General features: G+C 46.1%; 1 protein-coding gene across 50 annotated transcripts in view; it reads left to right on the top strand.

Annotated features, from left to right (window-relative positions):
• The first annotated feature begins 12,815 nt into the window (after window positions 1-12,815).
• Window positions 12,816-21,582, top strand: part of LOC119964914 (torsin-1A-interacting protein 2-like) — an 83,177-nt gene continuing 74,410 nt past the window's right edge. For 49 of the 50 annotated variants that reach the window (XM_038795047.1, XM_038795068.1, XM_038795063.1 and 46 more), the window contains exons 1-3: window positions 12,816-13,023; window positions 14,611-14,715; window positions 17,359-17,463. In XM_038795047.1, the coding sequence (XP_038650975.1) occupies window positions 13,005-13,023; window positions 14,611-14,715; window positions 17,359-17,463 (229 nt within the window). In that variant the 5' untranslated portion in view covers window positions 12,816-13,004. The remainder of the gene's footprint in view (window positions 13,024-14,610; window positions 14,716-17,358; window positions 17,464-21,582) is intronic. The other variant, XM_038795069.1, reaches the window with a different exon arrangement.

Below are 21,582 nucleotides of genomic sequence, written 5' to 3'. Positions count from 1 at the left end.
TATCGCTGATACCCAAGAAAGACAAAGGCCCGACAGAATGCGGATCAGCAAGACCCATTTCGCTGCTTAACATGGATGCAAAAATACTCTCAAAAGTCTGGCCAAGAGATTGGAAGACTACCAGAAGTGGTAGCAGAGGACCAGGCGGGCTTTGTCAAGGGTAGACAGTGAACTGCGAACATCAGATGGCTGCTGAATATGATATTAACACCATCCGGGGAGAGAACACCAGAGGTGATCGTCTCCTTGGACGCAGAAAAGGCCGTTGACAGAATTGAATTGAAGTACCTCATAGAGGTACTGCCGTGGTTTGGGCTAGGGACGGGGTTCACCTCATCGGTGAAATTCCTGTACAACACCCTCAACGCGAGTGTTCGAACCAACACCACTACCTCGGAGTACTTCCAGCTGCACAGAGCCACAAGGCAGGGATGCCCGCTGTCCACATTACTGTTCGCCCTGGCAATTGAACCCTGGCGATCGACCTGCAAGACTCGAGAGGCTGGAGGAGTATCCAAAGAGGAGGCAGATAGAAGAGTTTCACTCCATGCGGATGACCTGCTCCTCTACATCTCGGACCTGCAGAACGGCTTGAAAGAAATCATGAACCACCTGGAAGAGTTTGAGGCCCTGTCGGGCGGCAAACTCAACCTGTGCAAGAACAAGCCATTCTCAGTAAACCGGAACAGGGGAGGGTCAGAGCTGGAGGGCCTACCATTCAAACTAGCCCAAAGCAAATTCTGGGGATCCAGATAGCCCATGACTGGACACATATCCACAAGTGGAACCTGACCAGTCTGGTGGAGGAAGTCAAAAAGGATTGACAGAGTTGGGATTGTTCCCGCTCGAACTGGCAGGGAGGGTACAGACGATCAAGATGAACGTACTGCCAAGGTTCCTCTTCCTGTTTAGATCCATATTTAAACAGGAATCTACATTTAGATCTACATCCCCAGGCCTTTTACCAAAGAATAGATAAAATGATGATGCCGTTTTAATGGGGTGGGGTGAAGAATCCAAGAATCCCCAAGACTACAATGCAGAGGAGAAGAAACATGGGTGGCCTGGCCCTTCGAACTTGCAATACTACCACTGGGCAGCCAGAACCGAGAGAGTGAGGGGATGGGTAAGGGAACTGAGCAAGGAATGGATGAAAATGGAGAAGTCCTCCTGCACAGGAATGGCCCTCTGAGCCTGAGCCATGACAGTGCTCCCACTCCCCCGGGTAAAGTACACATTCAGCCCAGTGGTGGTAGCTACGCTAAAATGTGAAACCAGAAGAGAACACTTTGGCTTAACCGAGATGTCCACCAAGGTCTCCATCTACGGTAACTGCAAATTCCCACCAGCCATGCTGGATGTCTCTTTTAAGATGTGGGGACAGGATGGGGGGACGCTAGCGATCAGGAACTTTTACACGGACTGACTCGCAACCCCAGAAGAGCTGATGGAGAGACTGGAACTACCAAATGGACAGGAGCTCAACAGTTACAAATCAAAAACTTTCTCCGCAAGGGCCCTGAGAGACACATTGCTGGAGGAACAGTATGGAGAAGGGGAACTGGGGGGACATGTACGGATGACTTTTAGAAAAGGCGCGAACACCACTAGATGGAGCATGACAGACATGGGAAGATGAACAGAGGATGGAAGTAGGGTAGGGACTCTGGAGCGAAACACTATGCACTCCGCCTCCTCCTGTGCAAGGCAGTTCAAAGTGGTGCACAGAGCACACCTAAACAGAATCTGAATTAGCAGGTTCTTCCCGGAGGTGGAGGATTAATGTGAACGGTGCGAGGGAGGCCTGGCCAACCACACCCACATGTTCTGAGCCTGCCCCATACTTGTTGGGTTCCGGACAGCCTTCTTTGAGGTGATGTCCAACGTTGTGAGGGTGGAGCCGTTCAGTCTTCGGAGTTTCCGACCAGCCAGAACTGCATATGGGAGAGAGGGCTGATGCCATTGCTTTTGCTTGCTTAATCGCACGCCGGAGAATCCTGCTCGGCTGGCGATCGGCAGCACCACCCACAGCTGCAGATTGGCTGTCAGAACTGGCGGAATTCCTCCACTTGGAGAAGATCAAATACATCATCCGAGGGTCAGACGAGGGCTTCCACAATGCGTGGGGCCATTCATCAGCCTGTTGCAAGATCTGTTCGAGGCCAATTGCGGATAGGAAGGGAGGAGGGGGGCAGAGGGGCCAATGGGGCAGACAGGACCGCACAGAGCAGATAGGAACAAAGAGGGGCGGGGGGGGTGGGGCAGCAAAGAAGAAACCCAGGGAAATATCAGGAGAGGACACGGGAAAAGAGCGAGGAGGGGGCGAGAGGGCCCCCCCCCCCCCCCCAAGAAAGCCATTGGGGCAACAGCAACAAATTGAAAATGAAAGATAGACTCCAACAGCTATGATGGAAGTGAAGGCCCAAGATGGAGCCCAAATAACAAAAACGGGAGGGGGGGGGGGGGGGGGGTGGAATGGAAGCAAGTGAGGGGGTGAGAGGGCCAATGAAAGGAAAACATGTGAATTATACATAATAACCTACTATGTAGTGTACAGATCTAAAATTCAATAAAAATATTTAAGAAATAGAAATCCTTGAAAGTTGATAAGTTGCCAGGGCCAGATGGATTGTTTCCGAGGCTACTTAAGGAGGTCAGGGAAGAGATAGCAGATGCTCTGAGGATGATTTTCCAATTGTTATTCAACACGGGGGAGGTACCGGCGGACTGGAGAAATGCAAACGTGGTTCCATTCTTTCAAAAATGATCAAAGGAAATGCTGAACATTTATAGGCCAGTTAGTCTTACGTCAGTGGTGGGGAAATTATTAGAATCAATTCTGAGAGATAGGATTAACTGTCACATCGAAAAACATGGGTTAGTCAGGGATAGTCAGCATGGATCTGTTGAAGGATTTGATCCAATTCTTTGAGGAAGTGACAAGCAGGGTTGATGAAGGTAGTGCAGTGGATGCTGGATTTTAACAAGGTGTTTGACAAAGTCCCACATGGCAGATTGTTCAAGAAAGTGAAAGCCCATGGGATCCAGGGCAATGTGGCAAACTGGATAAAAAGTTGGCTTAGTAACAGGAAACTAAGGGTAATGATCGAAGGCTACCCTTGCAATTGGAAAGTTGTTTCAAGTGGTGTTCCACCAGGTGGACCGCACGGCAACATCAGGCAAAGCGAAGGGTGGAGGGGTGTGCCTCCTTATCAACTCCTCCTGGTGCTTGGATGTGGCGACCCTGGCGACCTACTGCTCCCTGGACCAGGAATACCTGACCATGAAGTGCCGCCCATACTATCTTCCATGTGAGTTCACTTCAGCCATTATCACAGCGGTCTACATCCCATCCCAGGCAGAAGTGAGGAAGGTGCTGGATGAACTGTACACAGTTATAAACAACTACGAAACAGAACACCTGGAGGCCTTGTTCATCGTGGCCAGAGACTTCAACAAGGCCAACCTCAATAGTGTACTGCCAAAATTCCACCAGCACATCCCCTGTCCCACCAGGGGCGACAACACTTTTGACCACTGCTACTCAAAAATCAAGGGCGCCTACCGTTCCGTTCCCCCGACCGCACTTTGGAAAATCAGACCAAGAGACAGTGCTCCTTCTCCCGGCTTACAAGCAGAAACTCAAGCAGGAGAATCCAGCTGAGAAGGTTGTGCAGTGCTGGTCCGAGGAGACAGAAGAGCTCTTACGTGACTGCTTAGAGATAGTGGACTGGTCCATATTTAAGAACTCAGCGACTAACTTAAATGAATATGCCACCACCGTCACAGACTTCATCAGCAAATGTGTGGACGACTGCGTGCCAAAGAAAGCAGTACGTACGTTCCCCAACCGGAAACCATGGCTCAGCCGCGAGATTGACTCCCCACTGAAGGACAGATCTGAGGCGTTCAAGGCAGATGACCCTGACCTATACAAGAAATCCAGGTACGACCTCCGCAAAGCCATCCGAGATGCCAAGAGAGAATATCAAACCAAGCTAGAGTCACAGACAAACACTCGGCGGTTGTGACAAGGACTAAACAACATAACGGGCTACAAAGAGAAGCCGAGCAGTATCTCTGGCAGCAGTGTTGCGCGTTTTACTGGAGTGTATTAACACGCCTCCGTTTAAAGGCCGTGTGCTTAACACTGCTATGGCTCTGTGTATGTAATTATGCTCAGGTGTCGCCAGGTGCCGTATTTAGACACCTCACAAGTATATCAAGGTCAGGTTCAAAGTAATAAATCTGTACACCGATTAGTAAGTCCAAACGATTGATATTTATTATAACAAATATAATAAATACACATGCACACGCTAAAGAGACTAACTTACTTCTAATACTAAACAACTAAAATACTTATCTAGACAGGAACAGGCAAGGTCAGGGAGCAAGGCCTTCGTCCCGTTCTTGGTCTGCAACTCTCAGGTACTTAAAGTTGTCGGGGTCTAGCAAAGTCTGGATCCCGTAGCGATCGTCGTAGTGGCACTTACAGTTCGATGGCTGATGGCTCAACGGCTGGTGATGGAACTGGAGTCAGGATGCGATGTATCAGCAAAGCAGAGCCGGAGCGACAAAACAGCAGAGAGCCGGAGCCAAAAACAGATCGAACCATGTGCGGGGTCTACTTTTATAGGTCCCCCAAAGTCCGTGCCCCTTCGGGGCGGTCTTTTACCTGCCATGTATCGATTGGGCCTTTTCCCAATCGATATCTTCCAAACCCCCCAATTTGAGGGTCGCTTCTTGATGGGTGGGGCGGTACCTATGGTTCTTTGTGTTGGATACTATGGTGCCGTTCTGTCTGGGCGTCTACTCAAAGTATCCATTCATACTTAAATGTTTCTATTGTGTGGGGTCTGGATCTGGATCACCTCATTACTATGTAGATCTTGTTGCCATTTACACCTTTGGCTGACACTCTGCACCTGGCCACAAACTGGTTTCTGTACGTGCAGAATGCTAATTAGTCTTCTGCAAACTGCTTGTCCTTGCTAAGACTGTTTTCTCCCTGCAGCCTTAGCAGTTCTCCATTTTGTAGCCCAGTGTCCATCTTAGGTGGCTACAGCAGCACACCCCTCCCCGATGACCTCGATGCATTCTATGCTCGGTTCAAGCAGGTAACCAACAATCTGCTGTCGAGCGTCCTTGCAGCCCATAACTCACCCATACCCACCATCACAGCTTCCGAAGTCAGATCGGCCTTCCTGAAAATGAACCCGCGGAAGGAGACGGGCCCGGACGGGAACCCTGGTCGTGTGCTCAGAGCCTGCGCGGACCAGCTGGCAGAGGTATGAAGTGCTTCGAGAAGTTGATCAAGAAGCACATCACCTCCATACTCCCAGAACGTCTTGACCCACTTCATTTCGCATACCGCTGCAACCGGTCCACATCAGACGCCATTTCCCTGGCCCTACGCTCATCCCTAGAGCATCTCGAAAACAAGGACTCCTAGATCAGACTCCTACTTATTGACTACAGCTCCACCTTCAACACCATAATCCCAGCCAAGCTCATATCAAAGCTCCAAAACCTAGGACTTCGCTCTCCACTCTGCAACTGGATCCTCGATTTTCTGCCCACAGACAACAATCAGTAAGAATGAACACCAACACCTCCTCCACAATAGTCCTCAATACTGGGGCCCAGCAAGGCTGCATACTTAGCCCCCTACTCTACTCCCTGTACACACACGACTGCGTGGCAAAACTTGGTTCCAACTCCATCTACAAGTTTGCTAACGATACGACCATTGTGGGCCAGATCTCGAATAACGACGAGTCAGAATACAGGAGGGAGATAGCGAACCTAGTGGAGTGGTGTAACGACAACAATCGCACCCTCAATGCCGGCAAAACTAAAGAGCTGGTCATTGACTTCAGGAAGCAAAGTACTGTACACACCCCTGTCAGCATCAAAGGGGTCAAGGTGGAGATGGTTAGCAGTTTCAAATTCCTAGGGGTGCACATCTCCAAAAATCTGTCCTGGTCCACTCACATCGACGCTGTCACCAAGAAAACACAACAGCGCCTATACTACCTCAGGAAACTAAGGAAATTCGGCATGTCCACATTAACCCTTACCAACTTTTACAGATGCACTATAGAAAGCATCTTATCGGGTTGCATCACAGCCTGGTATGGCAACGGCTCGGCCCAGGACCACAAGAAACTACAGAGAGTCGTGAATACCGCCCAGTCCACCACACAAACCTGCCTCCCATCCATTGACTCCATCTACACCTCCCACTGCCTGGGAAAAGTGGGCAGCATAATCAAGGATCCCTCCCACCCGGCTTACTCACTCTTCCAACTTCTTCCATCGGGCAGGAGATACAGAAGTCTGAGAACACACACGAACAGACTCAAAAACAGCTTCTTCCCCACTGTCACCAGACTCTTATTGACTGACCTCATTAACACTACACCCTGTATGCTTCATCCGATGCCGGTGCTCATGTAGTTACATTGTATATGTTGTGTTGCCCTATTATGTATTTTCTTTTATTCCCTTTTCTTCCCATGTACTTAATGATCTGTTGAGCTGCTCGCAGAAAAATACTTTTTACTGTACCTCGGTACACGTGACAATAAACAAATCCAATCCAATCCAATCCAACCCTTACTACTTGTGTTATATATATTAACATTTTGGACATGAACGTGGGGAGCATGATTGGGAAATTTGCAGATGACACAAAGATTGTCCGAGTGGTGGACAGTGTAGAGGATAGTTATAACCTTCAAAATGATATACTTGGATTGGTGGAGTGGGTGATAAAGTGCCAGATGGAATTTAACACAGAGAAGTGTGAGTTCATGAATTTAGGGGATTTGAAAAGTTGTCGACAGTACATAATAAATGGGAATATACTAAGAGTGGGAGATGAAGTGAGAGATCTTGGCATAGAGATACACAGGTCCCTAAAGGCAGCAGTTCAAGTAGAAAAGGTTGATAAGAAAGCATATGGAATGCTCTCCTTCATTGGCAGAGATATAGAATATAAAAGTAAGGGTGGGATTCTCTGTTTGCCAAAGCCAAAATTGCAAAACGCAAATTGGCGGAGAATTGGTTCCGACGTCCAGAATCGCAGCAGACGCCAATTTGACACCAAATCACAATTCTCCATCACCTCGACAGAAGCGTCAATGCATACTGGAACACATGTACAGTTAACACTGTTTGCATATCACTCGCGGGCCCGACCCGGTAGTCTTTGGGTCTTCCGTGATTTTCCTTCTCCGATGGGCTGAGTTCCCGATGGCACAGCACTTGTGCTTTTAAAAATCGTGGAACCTCGTCGCGGCTGATGGAGAGAGAGAGAGGAGGTAGGACCCGGAGAAGAGCGACTGTGGGTTGCCAGGCCGGACATTGGCCAGGCTGGCTGGGGTGAGGGGGGCCATGCCATGCCATGGGGTAGGGGTGACGGGGAAAACAGGCCGAGTGGCCTGGGTGACCCTCCACGAGACCGGGGCAGTGTCCAGGCATGGACCGCCATTACCGTGGCCTCCAAGGCAGCCATCTTGCTGCGCGCCCCACTAACCATCCACCCTAATCCCTGGTTCTGCAGAGTGACACCGACCGTATGGGCGCCCTCACCCATCCACAGCCGCACCCCTCCCCCGCAACCCCCTCCCCAACCCGGCCACTACCCAGAGCAACACCCACCGTCACCACTACAGGGGTCGCGGTGCCTATACCTGGTGGGGGCAGTGCCAGCCAATGGTGCCCTGGTATCAGGGCCAGAGGCTCCCATGGTGCCAGCCACCGACGTGGCCATTCCCTTCCCCGGCCAGTCCAGACCAGCTCACGCGACCCCTCACACCTTTCAGACAGAGCACCGAGGCAGGTTGTAATGGTGGCAACAGGTACTGGTAACAGCGGAGAAGAAGCTATTTTTGAATCTGTTAGTGTGTGTTCTCAGACGTTTGTATCTCCTGCCCGATGGAAGCAGCAGTTCAGAACCAGACCTCTGTCCTGGTTTGACTGCCTGGCCCCATCAACACTATTTCTACTGGAACTTCTGAATTTCTAGATCAGCATCTGCAAGACTAATTCATCTCTCTGTGCCAATCCCATTGTGGAAATCACCTCTACTGGAAAAGTGAATTATCCAGCATCAGTCTTCCACCAGTTGACTCTGTCAAAGAATACACTGTTGGACCTTAATTCTGGACTCTGGACTCACATGAAACAATCATTTTTTATCCTGTAGTTTTGTCCTGTAAACACCTTTCATGCTGTATTCCCCCTTTTATTGTAGAAGTGAAATAGGAGGCTACACTGTAACCCGCCATCTTGGGATGCACAAGTATACTATCCATATGAGGTTACGTGATCTTGAGTTGTTGTGTAATTAATAATGGAAATCAGATTTCACCAAAACAGAGGGGTTTGGAAAATATGCCACCACTTATAAAGGGGGAAATCTGCTTTCTGCTTTCAGTTGCGATCTATCTTTTTTTGGCCAAGAAAGGAAACCTGCTCATGTTATAAACGATCTGCCATGGTTTTGCCCACTCTTCATCTATCAAGGAGAAATTAGAGCTGTTTAAATCCATTTCTCTCCTGTCCATCACAGAAAGCTACAACTTTCTATGATTTTAATGTTATGACAGGCTAATGTCTCAGTGTAACTGTTTGTTTTACATGGCTTTGAAAATAACCATGTAACCATGCCAAGTGGGGCATGGTAGCACAGTGGTTAGCACAGTTGCTTCACAGATCCAGGGTCCCAGGTTCGATTCCCGGCTTGGGTGACTGTCTGTGGGGAGTCTGCACGTTCTCCCTGTGTCTGCGTGGGTTTCCTCCGGGTGCTCCGGTTTCCTCCCACAGTCCAAAGATGTGCAGGTTAGGTGGATTGTTCATGATAAATTGCCCTTAGTGTCCAAAAGGGTTATGTGGTTTACTGGGTTGGGGGGTTAGGGTGGAGGTGTGGGCTTAGGTAGGGTGCTCCTTCCAAGGGCCGGTGCAGACTCGATGGGCTGAATGACCTCTTTCTGCACTGTAAATTCTATGATTCTATGATAACCGTGAGGCTCATGCAGCCTCAGCATTTGTTGTTTTTATTTCAGATTACCAGCAATGCGGAGGCAATGGCATACTGTTATTATTGTTGGACGAGTATTCCACAGACCCAGAGTAATGGGGAAATGGGTTTGAATTCACAATGGCAGATGGCGAAATTTGAATTCAATAAAAATATGGAATTAAACATCTAATAATGACATGAAACCATTATTGCTTGTTGTAAAGACACCCTTAATTGGAAAAAAAATTGTATACTCTACATTTATTTTTTAAACCTTACCACACAAAAAATCCTAGATAGGCTGGGACAAATCAAAAATGACGTCAGATATCGTTCGATGCCCTGCTGCAGCATACTATGATACACCGTTCTCACAGAAAAACAAGCCAATTCCTGAAAAGATCCTGACATTCCACTTTGTAAACAAGGAGTGGGGATAATGGGTAAACACTCAAATAGCAAGGACGTGATTGATGGTGAACTGCATTAATCTGTGTTGGGCCCTCAACTGTTCACAATATTTATTCACAACTTCGATTATGTAACAGAGAGCCATATATCCATATTTGTTAATGACATGAAGATTGGTAGCATATTTAGTGCAGATAGGAGCATAGACTTATGAATAGTTAGTGATATATTAAGATAGTGTGCAAAATCATGGCAGATGGTTTTCAACACATGTAAGTTGAATTGTTTCTTTTCTTCATCAGGAGAAGTTTGATCTGAGCATTTTTATATGGTTCGCCAGTGTTGAGGGAAAGAGATCTGTCATCCTTGCCTGGTCTGGCCTACATGTGACTCCAGATTCACAGCAATGTGGTTGACTCTTAAATGACCTCTGAACTGGCTGAGCATTTAGGACTGGGGAATGAATGCTCATCCAATCAGAGACACCCTCATCCCAGGAATGATTCATAAAAATAACCTGTTGTATTTTACTTTTGAACTACAGTTTGGTGATCTGTGCACTTGGATATCTTGGTCCCTCTGAATCACCATTGTTCCCACACTTGCACCATATAAAAATGACATATTGTGATTGACTTGGCTGGCAGCTAATCGACTACTTCCCGGGACTTGGCAGATTCTCAATGTGGATTGGTCCAGTTGTTCCAGGAGGCTCCTTGCTGTGTAACTTTGTCTGTTTGGGTTTCAGTTTTGTTCAGAGCTGAGAAGAATTCTATTGAATATCTCTCCCAGAAAGGTGGAACTCTCTCTCTGATATCTTGGCTGGAGAAGCCAGTGTTTTCTCTCTATCCAACTAGCAAGTATTAAAAGCTTGAAGACAGAGCAGGGGAACTTTCTGGATTCCTCTCCATTTAAGGTGACTAGATCACTCTTAAGACTGCACGAAAGCTGCTGCCTTGATACTCTGTTTAACTGAGACAAGCAGTTGGTCAGCCTGCTGAAGCTAACAACAGATAAGAAACTAAACGGATCTGAAGTGCATCTTCCTTGGAGAAGGCCCCAGTTATCACAAGTTAAAATATCACCCGAGAAGGAATCGCACTGCCTGAGAATCTGGCCTGAAAGTTACAGCCAGAAGATCCAAACCAGATGGTGGTTTCAACACTCCGTGTCCTTAGGAGATAGCTAAATACAAAGACGACAACCTCAGCAGCAAACATATTCTTCTCATGTCCTTTAATCCCCATAATTTTGTTCCTTCCGCTTCCCATTGTGTGTCTGTATTGTGTGTGTGGGCAGAGGGCAGGACAGTGAAGGTGAGTAATAATTATATTTGAACAGACCGTTGTTCTATTATCACCATTGCGTGTTTATCTCTTTTGCTATAAATAAAGGTTTATTGTGTTTTACTTACAAACCTGGTGTCTGTAAATTATTGGAACAGTCGAGGGCCAATACTCTCAAAAACATTATACAAATTATTGGTTATTTCACTAATATTGGGACTCTGGGGTCTGTTGGGGCTGTAATTGACCGCGCACTAGCCCAGGGTGTCATAATGAGAGGGAGGGGTGGGGGGGGGGGGGGGGGGGGGGTGCGGGGGGCTTTCCTATTACTTTGAGATGGGGTGCCCTTTAAAAACGGCTCCAAATCTCTGTGAAGCTGGGATTGCCATTGTGTTTAGTAGGCTCTGCCTTTCTCAGTGCTGGTGCAAATCACACCACCTTCCATAAAATGACTAAGTGGAGAAGATTGTAATGCAAATCATGCTGGAATAGTCGGCACGATTCACATTGATTTTCTCGCCCAAAATAACATTGTCATTTTTTGGGGAGAATTCCGCCTGATACATTGGCCTTGTATTCAGCATAGCACAAATTCACCAGAATAGTAACAGCACTGCAGAGATAGAATATGAGACATTACCATAAGACCATAAGACATAGGAGCAGAATTAGGCCATTGGACCATTCGGGTCTGTTCTGCCATTCAATCATGGCTGCTATGTTTTTCATTCCTATTCTCCTGCCTTCTCCCCATAACTCCTGATCCTTTTATTAAGCAAGAACCTATCTGTCACTGTCTTAAAGACACTCAATGACTTTTCTTCCTCAGCCTTCTGCGGCAATGAGTTCCACAGATTCACCACCTTCTGGCTGAATAAATTCCTCCTCATCTCTGTTTTTAAAAAAAGATTATATTTCCTGGAATGTAGAATGCTCAAGTGATGATTTGAATTTTTTTTTTAAGATTTCGTAAGGAATTGATAGGCTAAATAGTTACAGTTTTTTCTACTGTTGAGAAAAGTCTAGGCCAAAAGAGCATAACCATAAAAATCAAGGCTCTATCATTCAGGAGAAAAGCTGGGAAATGCATCTTCACACACAGGCATGTATTAGCGGCGAACTCTCTTCTACAAAAGAACAGTAGTATAATTTATTGGTTGATTTCTGTTGGACAAATATATTGAAGAGTATTAAGCCAAGACAGCTGTATAGATCAGCTTTATCTCATTGAACGGAATCAGGCACCAGGGGCTGAAAAGCCCATACCCACGTGTTTGCATTATTTTTGCAAAGGACCTCACAAACTGAACAAATGTACCACCAACAAGTATAATCCATGTCTAGGGTAAGATGAACATGGAGGTCAATGGTCATCAGCATGCACTTAGGGCATGGCGCCCAAAGAGAAAGAGAGCAAGAGGAACTCCAACCCAACAAAGCAGGTTCTAAATTGAGGGTGGTTATTGGCATGGGATGTCCTATTGATACATAGTAATTCCTGGTATCACCTCTGTGGTGATATGCCTCCATTGGGTGAAATCATAGATGGATGGTGTGTAACCTCCAACCAGCAGGTGGCAGATATACCATGTGGTCTCAAGACCAAGGTAATCATGTGACCAGTAACTCCCATATAAGGGGAGACACATTGCGCTATCTTCAGAAGAAGATTGCAGAGGGTAATAAGACATACAAGTGATTGGTTGGTGCTAGATTCCAGAGGTATAATAAGCAGACACCATGATAATGTGCTCTGTAACAGATTGCTATCTTACCACACGACATTCAATAAAAGATTCTGATTTGGACAAGTCGAAGTATTTGGTGGATTCCTTCCTAAGGTGTAAAGGACCAAACACAAGAAACTCCCTTTTTCCAGAATGCTGTCTGAACTGTGTTTTCACCATTGTTTTGGAAGCAGGAAGGTTGTATTTCGATTGTGCAAAGCTCACTGAGCATTTCCAGAACTAAATGAGGCTCGAAATCAGAGTAGTCTCTGGAATAATATTTTGGGACCCAGGTCAGTTCTGTCGCTATTTGCCCCGAATTGGAGGCTATCGGAAGTACACCATGCCCCGCAGTCCGTCCCAATACAAGCTCCCCCTCTTCTTCCGCGGGTCATACTCCGCAAAGGCAAGAGTTCTCACTCGTAAAGAGGCCGGGCGGAAACGATTGCGCTGCTGCTGCAGACGCGGAAGTTTGCGGAAGTTATTGGAGCAGGAATCGAATGATCAGTTTGTGGCTCGGCAAAGATCGGGAGCCGTCTCACTGACAGCATGGACGGCCAGCAGGGAGGTAAATCTGCGGTGAGAGGGAGGGGTGGGTGCTGTTGGTGTGCGGGGAGTTTCAGCAAGGGGAAGGAGTTGGCAATGGAGGTGTGACTGCAGAACTTCACAGATGAGCAAAGAAAAAACAGAACGTAGTTGTTGGGAGAGTGAAACCAAAGCGCAAGGAAGCTGCTGAAACTATGTAGCTGCGGCAGCATTGGTGGAGGGTTAAACCACCTCAGGCCTGACGTTCAGGGGACATGAAGCGATTCTTGTCACAGCAATCACATCGCCCCAGTCAGTGCAGCAGCCCGAGTGGGAAACCCGCTCTTTGCTGTGGCTCTTCCAAGCTGCTAGAAACTTCCCCGTGAACCAAGATAATGCTGGTCATTGGTCACACTGGCTGCCTTCAATATGCGTTGTCACTCATTGGGATATCATAAGCGAAGGCAGGAAAGCGAAAGCAGATTTCATGAGGTCTATAATATCTAAACCATTTTGTTTACAGCAGTTCAACATATTCTTGTTTAAATGTGGAAAATATATGCAGGTTCGGGCTGTATAATTTATGCATTTGATGGATCTCAGCTAATCCCATTTGTGTTCCACAATCTTCGACTCTTTCACTGATATTCGTGGTAAACCTGTCCCATTTCAGCTCCTCCATGGAGAACAGGAATTCCATGACGAGAAGTTTGCGAAACGACAGGTATCCGGAAAAGAATTCAGAGGCTCTGCTCTCAGTACACTGCGCACATCCGCCATCCACACAACAGTGCTGATGTTTGACTGCTTTCACCGCCTCTGCGCACTTTGTGGTGGCTGCAACAGTTAAGACAAGTGAGATGGGCGTCAGTAAAACGGTTCGCCTAAGTTCAGGGCAGGTGAATACAGAGATTCTTAGTGTCAGGCCCTTGGATCCATAAGTAATTGGGCTACCCTCACAGCAGGAAATGGGTGGTTCGAAAGGATTCAAGGCAGTGGTTTATTAGCAAGGAATGAGGCGACATGCAGCCCTTCACCGTACATAAGGTGATCGATCATCAGAAACAATTGCCACAAGTCACAAGTTTAAAGCAACTTAATAGCCTCTGAATATATCTGATTCACAAAACAGCAGTATGCAGGTACAGTAATTAAAAAGGCAAATGGAATGCCAGCCTTTATTGAGAGGAGTTGAACACAAACGCAAGGATGTTATGCTTCACTTATACAGGGCATTGCAGAGACCACATACAAAAGAGGAGTAGAAGTAGTCTATTTGGTTCTTCAAGCCTGCTCCGCCATTTAATAACATCATGGCTGATCAATTTGCGTTGAGTTCCACATAATGCAAAGGTTTGTTTGAGAAATGGTTTTTGCAGTCATAAGATTTGGACACCTTTTTGATCAAAGGCACTGGGTGAGATTCTCAGGCTCCCCATGGCCCGCTTCGAGGCGGCGGAAGTCGGCAGCATCATCGGGTCCCACCATTGTCACTGGGATTTCCCATTGATTCCACCCCACGTTGGTGGGACTGGAAGATGCCACCGTCATGAACAGCCAGAAGATCTCGCCCTCTACGTTTGTAATTAATGCTATTTGTTCTTCACTGCATTTCTTCCTGTTGTCTCAGAAGACAAAACTGCTGAGCAGATACCTGAGGAGCGGAAAGTAAATGAGCCAGGATTGCAACCCACAGAGGATGAAAACGAAACTCCACCCAAAGGAAAAAATCAAGGTAAAAATGGAGAGGAGATGCAGATGAGATTTTGAGAAACATTTCCTGTGTTTGGCAGAGTGGGATCAGTCATTTGCATCCATTTCTTCTTTTGACAAAAATGTCCAGGTGTGTTCAGTTCACACTGTTTCCTCCCCAAATCCCGTATATTCTACTCGGTAGAAGAATGTGGTCACACCATTTTGACGGAGACTTTTGTCCAAGTCAGTTGAGAGGTTGGAGAAAACTTTACCTGTTCCCTGTTGGCTAAGAACCCACACGTTACCAAACAGATCATCCCATTATCCTCGGCACTATTATACACCCAATTTACCTGAAAGTGCTTGGTTTGTAGCCAGCATCACATCCAGGGATTCCGCTTGGCTTGGAATTAGCAATAACTTGTGTTAAAATAATAATAGGGTAATTATATTCGGCAATTTCAACATTCCCAACATTATTTTGGATAGTCATGGTGTCAAGTGCTTCGATGGAGTGGAGTTCATAGTATTTATACAGGTGCTCTTTTTGTTCAATATTTTGAGATTCCAACAAGTAGAAAAGTGTAATAGGGCTTCGGAAGGAGCTCTGAATCCTCCACATTGCACAGAGGGTACTGAGGATGGTGAGGAAATGAATATGCTCCATATTGGTCAGAATGCAAAGGTTATGAATATTCAGTTCTTCACTTCACTCACAGGTGCTCAGATGGGTTCCATGCAATCTTTCCATCTGAACATGCCATTCACTCTTCCCAGCATAGGAATACAGACACATAATTTACTCAATGCCGTAACAAAATTGAATGTTTTGCAGAGGAGAGAGCAAGTCTTTGCCATCCATTCTGCCCCTGCCTTCCCAATCAACCAAATAGAATAGATTTCAGCTTTGTGTACATTAATGCACAAACTACCTTGGTGTATAAGAGGTACAATATAGAGTTGAGCCCGGTTGCTTTGCCATCGTTGCATTAGCACAATGCTGCCTCTTCCTCAGACAAAAGGTGGAGCTGAACTTCTCAAAGTTGAAAATAATATTGAGTAGGTTAAGGTAAAGTTGGGATGCATTGGCAGTATTAATCAAAGATCTGGAACAGCACGAAAACATAATGGAATAGGTGAATCTAGTTACTTATACATAAGAATTGTGCAGCTGGCTGCTTTTGTACTGAATGTATTTTCGATTGCTAAATATTAGGATACAGAGAGAGCAGACTTCAAGCGTCAATATAAGTAGCTGTTGGCATCAGAAGTTCCCAATCAGAACACATTGAGGCACTATGCTGTCACGACAGCCATTGTGATTGTTCCCTGTTCCATTTCAGGATGAATCCATTGAAGAAAGGTACAGTCTGCAAACACTTGAGCCCGTTAACTGATCAATGCAGACTTGCGTTTCGAGGATCGCGGGAAACCCACTTATTCTGAGTTTGGAGACATTTGTTTTTCAAAATACGGATAACTTAGGATGTGACAACACATGAACGAAGCCTGACCCGTTTTATGCTTACAGTGGTGCCTGGTGTAGGATTAATAACATAACTTGCCAGTGAAAATTGGATATTGATTAATTAGTGCAGTAATCCACAGCACCACCCTGACTCATGATTTCAAGTCTGTTGATGCTGAGCTTCACACATTGTAAATTGATCAAAGTATCTAGTATTTTACATATTAGAGTATGTAAATCATTGGAAAAAATTGCAGGTTCAAAAATCTCAGCAGAACAGAGTGGCACGATGGCACAGTGGTTCGCACTGCTATCTCATGGTGCTGAGGACCCGGGTTCGATCCCGGCCCTTGGTCACTGTGGGTGTGGAGTTTAGATATTCTCCCTGTGTCTGTGTGGGTCTCATCCCCACAACCCAAAGTTGTGCAGGGTAGGTGGACTGGTCACCCTAAATTGCCCCTTAATTGGAAAAAGAAAAGAATTGGGCATTTTAAATTGAGAAACAAAAAGAAAACAAAAACAAATCTCTGCAGACCACATGGTAGTGAGTAACCTTTACTCTAACTACGTGCTTTCATCAGAACCACTTGTTGATTACGTCCCACATACACACTTTCTGCTGTCCATTATTGGACAGATCATCTGTCCAAAACCACCTGTTAGATTTCAGGGTAGTAGCCCTGATGCATCACGGCGCCGAGGTACCAGGTTCTATCCCGGCTCTGGGTCACTGTCAGTGTGGAGTGTGCACATTCTCGCCGTGTCTGCGTGGGTTTCACTGCCGCAACCCAAAAGATGTGCAGGGTAGGTGGATTTGCAACGCTAAATTGCCCCTTAATTGGGAAAATGAATTGGGTATTCTACACTTATTAAAAAAAACGCTTGCAGTCTGTAATCGTTCTTTTTCAGGACATTATATTGATCGCATTAATGCAAAGGTTTGTTTGAGAAATGGTTTTTGCAGTTAGGAGAATTGGACACCTTTTTGATCAAAGACACTGGGCGAGATTCTCTGTCTCCCCATGGCCTGCTTCGAGGCGGCGGAAGGCGGCAGCATCATCGGGTCCCACCATTGTCAATGGGATTTCCCATTGATTCCACCCCACGTTGGTGGTACTAGAAGAAGCCACCGTCGTGAACAGCCGGAAGATCTCGCCCTCTATGTTTGTAATTAATGCTATTTGTTTTTAACTGCATTTCTTCCTGTTGTCTCAGAATGCACAGCTGCTGAGCAGATACCTGAGGAGCGGAAAGTAAATGAGTCCGGTTTGCAACCCACTGAGGGGGAAAATGAAACTCCAGCTGAAGGAAAAAATCAAGGTAAAAATGGAGAGGAGATGCAGATGAGGTTTTGAGAAACATTTCCTGTGTTTGACAGAGTGGATCAGTCATTTGCATCCATTTATCTCTTTCGACAAAAATGTCCAGGTGTGTTCAGTTCACACTGTTTCCTCTCCATATCCCGTATATTCTACTCGGTAGAAGAACGTGGTCACACCAGTTTGACTGAGACTTTTGTCCAAGTCAGTTGAGAGGTTGGAGAAAAGCTCACCTGTTCCCTGTTGGCAAAGAACCCACACATTACCAAACAGATCATCCCATTTTCCTCGGCACTACTATACACCCAATTTACCTGAAACTGCTTGGTTTGTAGACAGAATCACATGCAGGGATTTTGTTGTTGTCTGTTTCTATGTAAAGCTTTCAGCGTTTTAGAAACGACATTTACGATTGCGATTATTGGGCAACTGTTCAAAGGGAGGATTTCAGACCCAGGAGCCGCTTGGCTTGGAATTAGCAATAACTTGTGTTAAAATAGAACATAGAACGATACAGCGCAGTACAGGCCCTTCGGCCCTCGATGTTGCACCGGCATGGAAAAAATCTAAAGGCCATCTAACCTACACTATGCCCTTATCATCCATATGCTTATCCAATAAATTTTTAAATGCCCTCAATGTTGGCGAGTTCACTACTGTTGCAGGTAAGGCATTCCACGGCCTCACCACTCTTTGCGTAAAAAACCCACCTCTGACCTCTGTCCTATATCTATTACCCCTCAATTTAAGGCTATGTCCCCTCGTGCTCGCCACCTCCATCCGCGGGAGAAGGCTCTCGCTGTCCACCCTATCTAACCCTCTGATCATTTTGTACGCCTCTATTAAGTCACCTCTTAACCTTCTCTCTAACGAAAGCAACCTCAAGTCCATCAGCCTTTCCTCATAAGATTTTCCCTCCATACCAGGCAGCATCCTGGTAAATCTCCTCTGCACCCGTTCCAAAGCTTCCACGTCCTTCCTATAATGAGGCGACCAGAACTGTACGCAATACTCCAAATGCGGCCGTACTAGAGTTTTGTACAACTGTAACATGACCTCATGGATCCAGAACTCAATCCCTCTACCAATAAAGGCCAACACACCATAGGCCTTCTTCACAACCCTATCAACCTGGGTGGCAACTTTCAGGGATCTATGTACATGGACACCGAGATCCCTCTGCTCATCCACACTACCAAGAATTTTACCATTAGCCAAATATTCCGCATTCCTGTTATTCTTTCCAAAGTGAATCACCTCACACTTCTCCACATTAAACTCCATTTGCCACCTCTCAGCCCAGCTCTGCAGCTTATCTATGTCCCTCTGTAACCTGCAACATCCTTCCGCACTGTCTACAACTCCACCGACTTTAGTGTCGTCTGCAAATTTACTCACCCATCCTTCTGCGCCCTCCTCTAGGTCATTTATAAAAATGACAAACAGCAACGGCCCCAGAACAGATCCTTGTGGTACGCCACTCGTAACTGAACTCCATTCTGAACATTTCCCATCAACTACCACCCTCTGTCTTCTTTCAACTAGCCAATTTCTGATCTACATCTCTAAATCACCCTCAATCCCCAGCCTCCGTATTTTCTGAAATAGTCGACCGTGGGGAACCTTATCAAACGCTTTACTGAAATCCATATACACCACATCAACTGCTCTACCCTCGTCTACCTGTTCAGTCACCTTCTCAAAGAACTCGATAAGGTTTGTGAGGCATGACCTACCCTTCACAAAACCATGCTGACTGTCCCTAATCATATTATTCCTATCTAGATGATTATAAATCGTATCTTTCATAATCCTCTCCAAGACGTTACCCACCACAGACGTTAGGCTCACCGGCCTATAGTTACTCCCCTTCTTGAACAAAGGGACCACATTTGCTATCCTCCAGTCCTCTGGCACTATTCCTGTAGCCAGTGATGACCTAAAAATCAAAGCCAAAGGCTCAGCAATCTCTTCCCTGGCTTCCCAGAGAATCCTAGGATAAATCCCATCCGGCCCCGGGGACTTATCTATTTTCACCTTGTCCAGATTTGCCAACACTTCTTCCCTACGCACCTCAATGCCATCTATTCTATTAGCCTGGGTCTCAGCATTCTCCTCCACAATATTATCTTTTTCTTGAGTGAATACTGACGAAAAGTATTCATTTAGTATCTCGCTTATCTCCTCAGCCTCCACACACAACTTCCCACCACTGTCCTTGACTGGCCCTACTCTTACCCTAGTCATTCTTTTATTCCTGACATACCTATAGAAAGCTTTTGGGTTTTCCTTGATCCTACCTGCCAAAGACTTCTCATGTCCCCTCCTTGCTCGTCTCAGCTCTCTCTTTAGATCCTTCCTCGCTTCCTTGTAACTGTCAAGCGCCCCAACTGAAACTTCACGCCTCATCTTCACATAGGCCTCCTTCTTCCTCTTAACAAGAGATTCCACTTCTTTGGTAAACCACAGTTCCCTCGCTCGACCCCTTCCTCCCTGCCTGACTGGTACGTACTTATCAAGAACATGCAATAGCTGTTCCTTGAACAAGCTCCACATATCCAGTGTGCCCAACCCTTGCAGCCTACTTCTCCAACCTACACATCCTAAGTCATGTCTAATGGCATCATAATTGCCCTTCCCCCAGCTATAACTCTTGCCCTGCGGGGTATACTTATCCCTTTCCATCACTAACGTAAAGGTCACCGAATTGTGGTCACTGTTTCCAAAGTGCTCACCTACCTCCAGATCTAACACCTGGCCTGGTTCATTACCCAAAACTAAATCCAATGTGGCCTCGCCTCTTGTTGGCCTGTCAACATATTGTGTCAGGAAACCCTCCTGCACACATTGTACAAAGAATGACCCATCTAATGTACTCGAACTATATCTTTTCCAGTCAATATTTGGAAAGTTAAAGTCTCCCATAACAACTACCCTGTTACTTTCGCTCTTTTCCAGAATCATCTTCGCCATCCTTTCCTCTACATCCCTAGAACTATTAGGTGGCCTATAGAAAACTTCCAACAGGGTGACCTCTCCTTTCCTGTTTCTAACCTCAGCCCATACTACCTCAGAAGAAGAGTCCCCATCTAGCATCCTTTCCGCCACCGTAATACTGTCCTTGACTAGCAGCGCCACACCTCCCCCTCTTTTGCCCCCTTCTCTGAGCTTACTAAAACACCTAAACCCCGGAACCTGCAACAACCATTCCTGTCCCTGCTCTATCAATATCTCTGAAATGGCCACAGCATCGAAGTCCCAGGTACCAGCCCATGCTGTCAGTTCCCCTACCTTATTTCGTATACTCCTGTAGGGTAATTACATTCTGCAATTTCAACATTCCCAACGTTATTTTGGATAGTTATGGTGTCAAGTGCTTCGATGGAGTGGAGTTCATAACATTTATACAGGTGCTCTTTTTGTTCAATATTTAGAGATTCCAACAAGTAGAAAAGTGTGATAGGGCTTCGGTAGGAGCTCTGAATCCTCCACATTGCACAGAGGGTACTGAGGATGGTGAGGAAATGAATATGCTCCATATTGGTCAGAATGCAAAGTTTATGAATATTCAGTTCTTCACTTCACTCACAGGTGCTCAGATGGGTTCCATGCAATATTTGTGTTTCTGAACATGCCATTCACTCTTCCCAGCATAGGAATACAGACACATAATTTACTCTGAGAATTCTCTCAATGTCGTAACAAAATTGAATGTTTTGCAGAGCAGAGAGCAAGTCTTTGCCATCCATTCTGCCCCTGCCTTCCCAATCAACCAGATAGAATAGATTTCAGCTTTGTGTACATTGATGCACAAACTACCCTGGTATATAAGAGGTCCAATATAGAGTTTAGCGCGGTTGCTTTGCTATCATTGCATTAGCATGATGTTGCCTGTTCCTCAGCCAAAAGATGGAGCTGAAATGAAATGAAATGAAAATGAAATGAAAATCGCTTATTGTCACGAGTATGCTTCAATGAAGTTACTGTGAAAAGCCCCTAGACGCCACATTCCGGCGTCTGTTCGGGGGGGCTGGTACGGGAATCGAACCGTGCTGCTGGCCTGCTTGGTCTGCTTTAAATGCCTGCGATTTAGCCCAGTGAGCTAAACCAGCCCCACCTT

This window comes from Scyliorhinus canicula, chromosome 4, assembly GCF_902713615.1.
Source record: "Scyliorhinus canicula chromosome 4, sScyCan1.1, whole genome shotgun sequence".
Taxonomy (NCBI): domain Eukaryota; kingdom Metazoa; phylum Chordata; class Chondrichthyes; order Carcharhiniformes; family Scyliorhinidae; genus Scyliorhinus; species Scyliorhinus canicula.
Note: the sequence above shows the minus strand (reverse complement) of the source record. Positions and strands in the feature narration are given on the sequence as shown.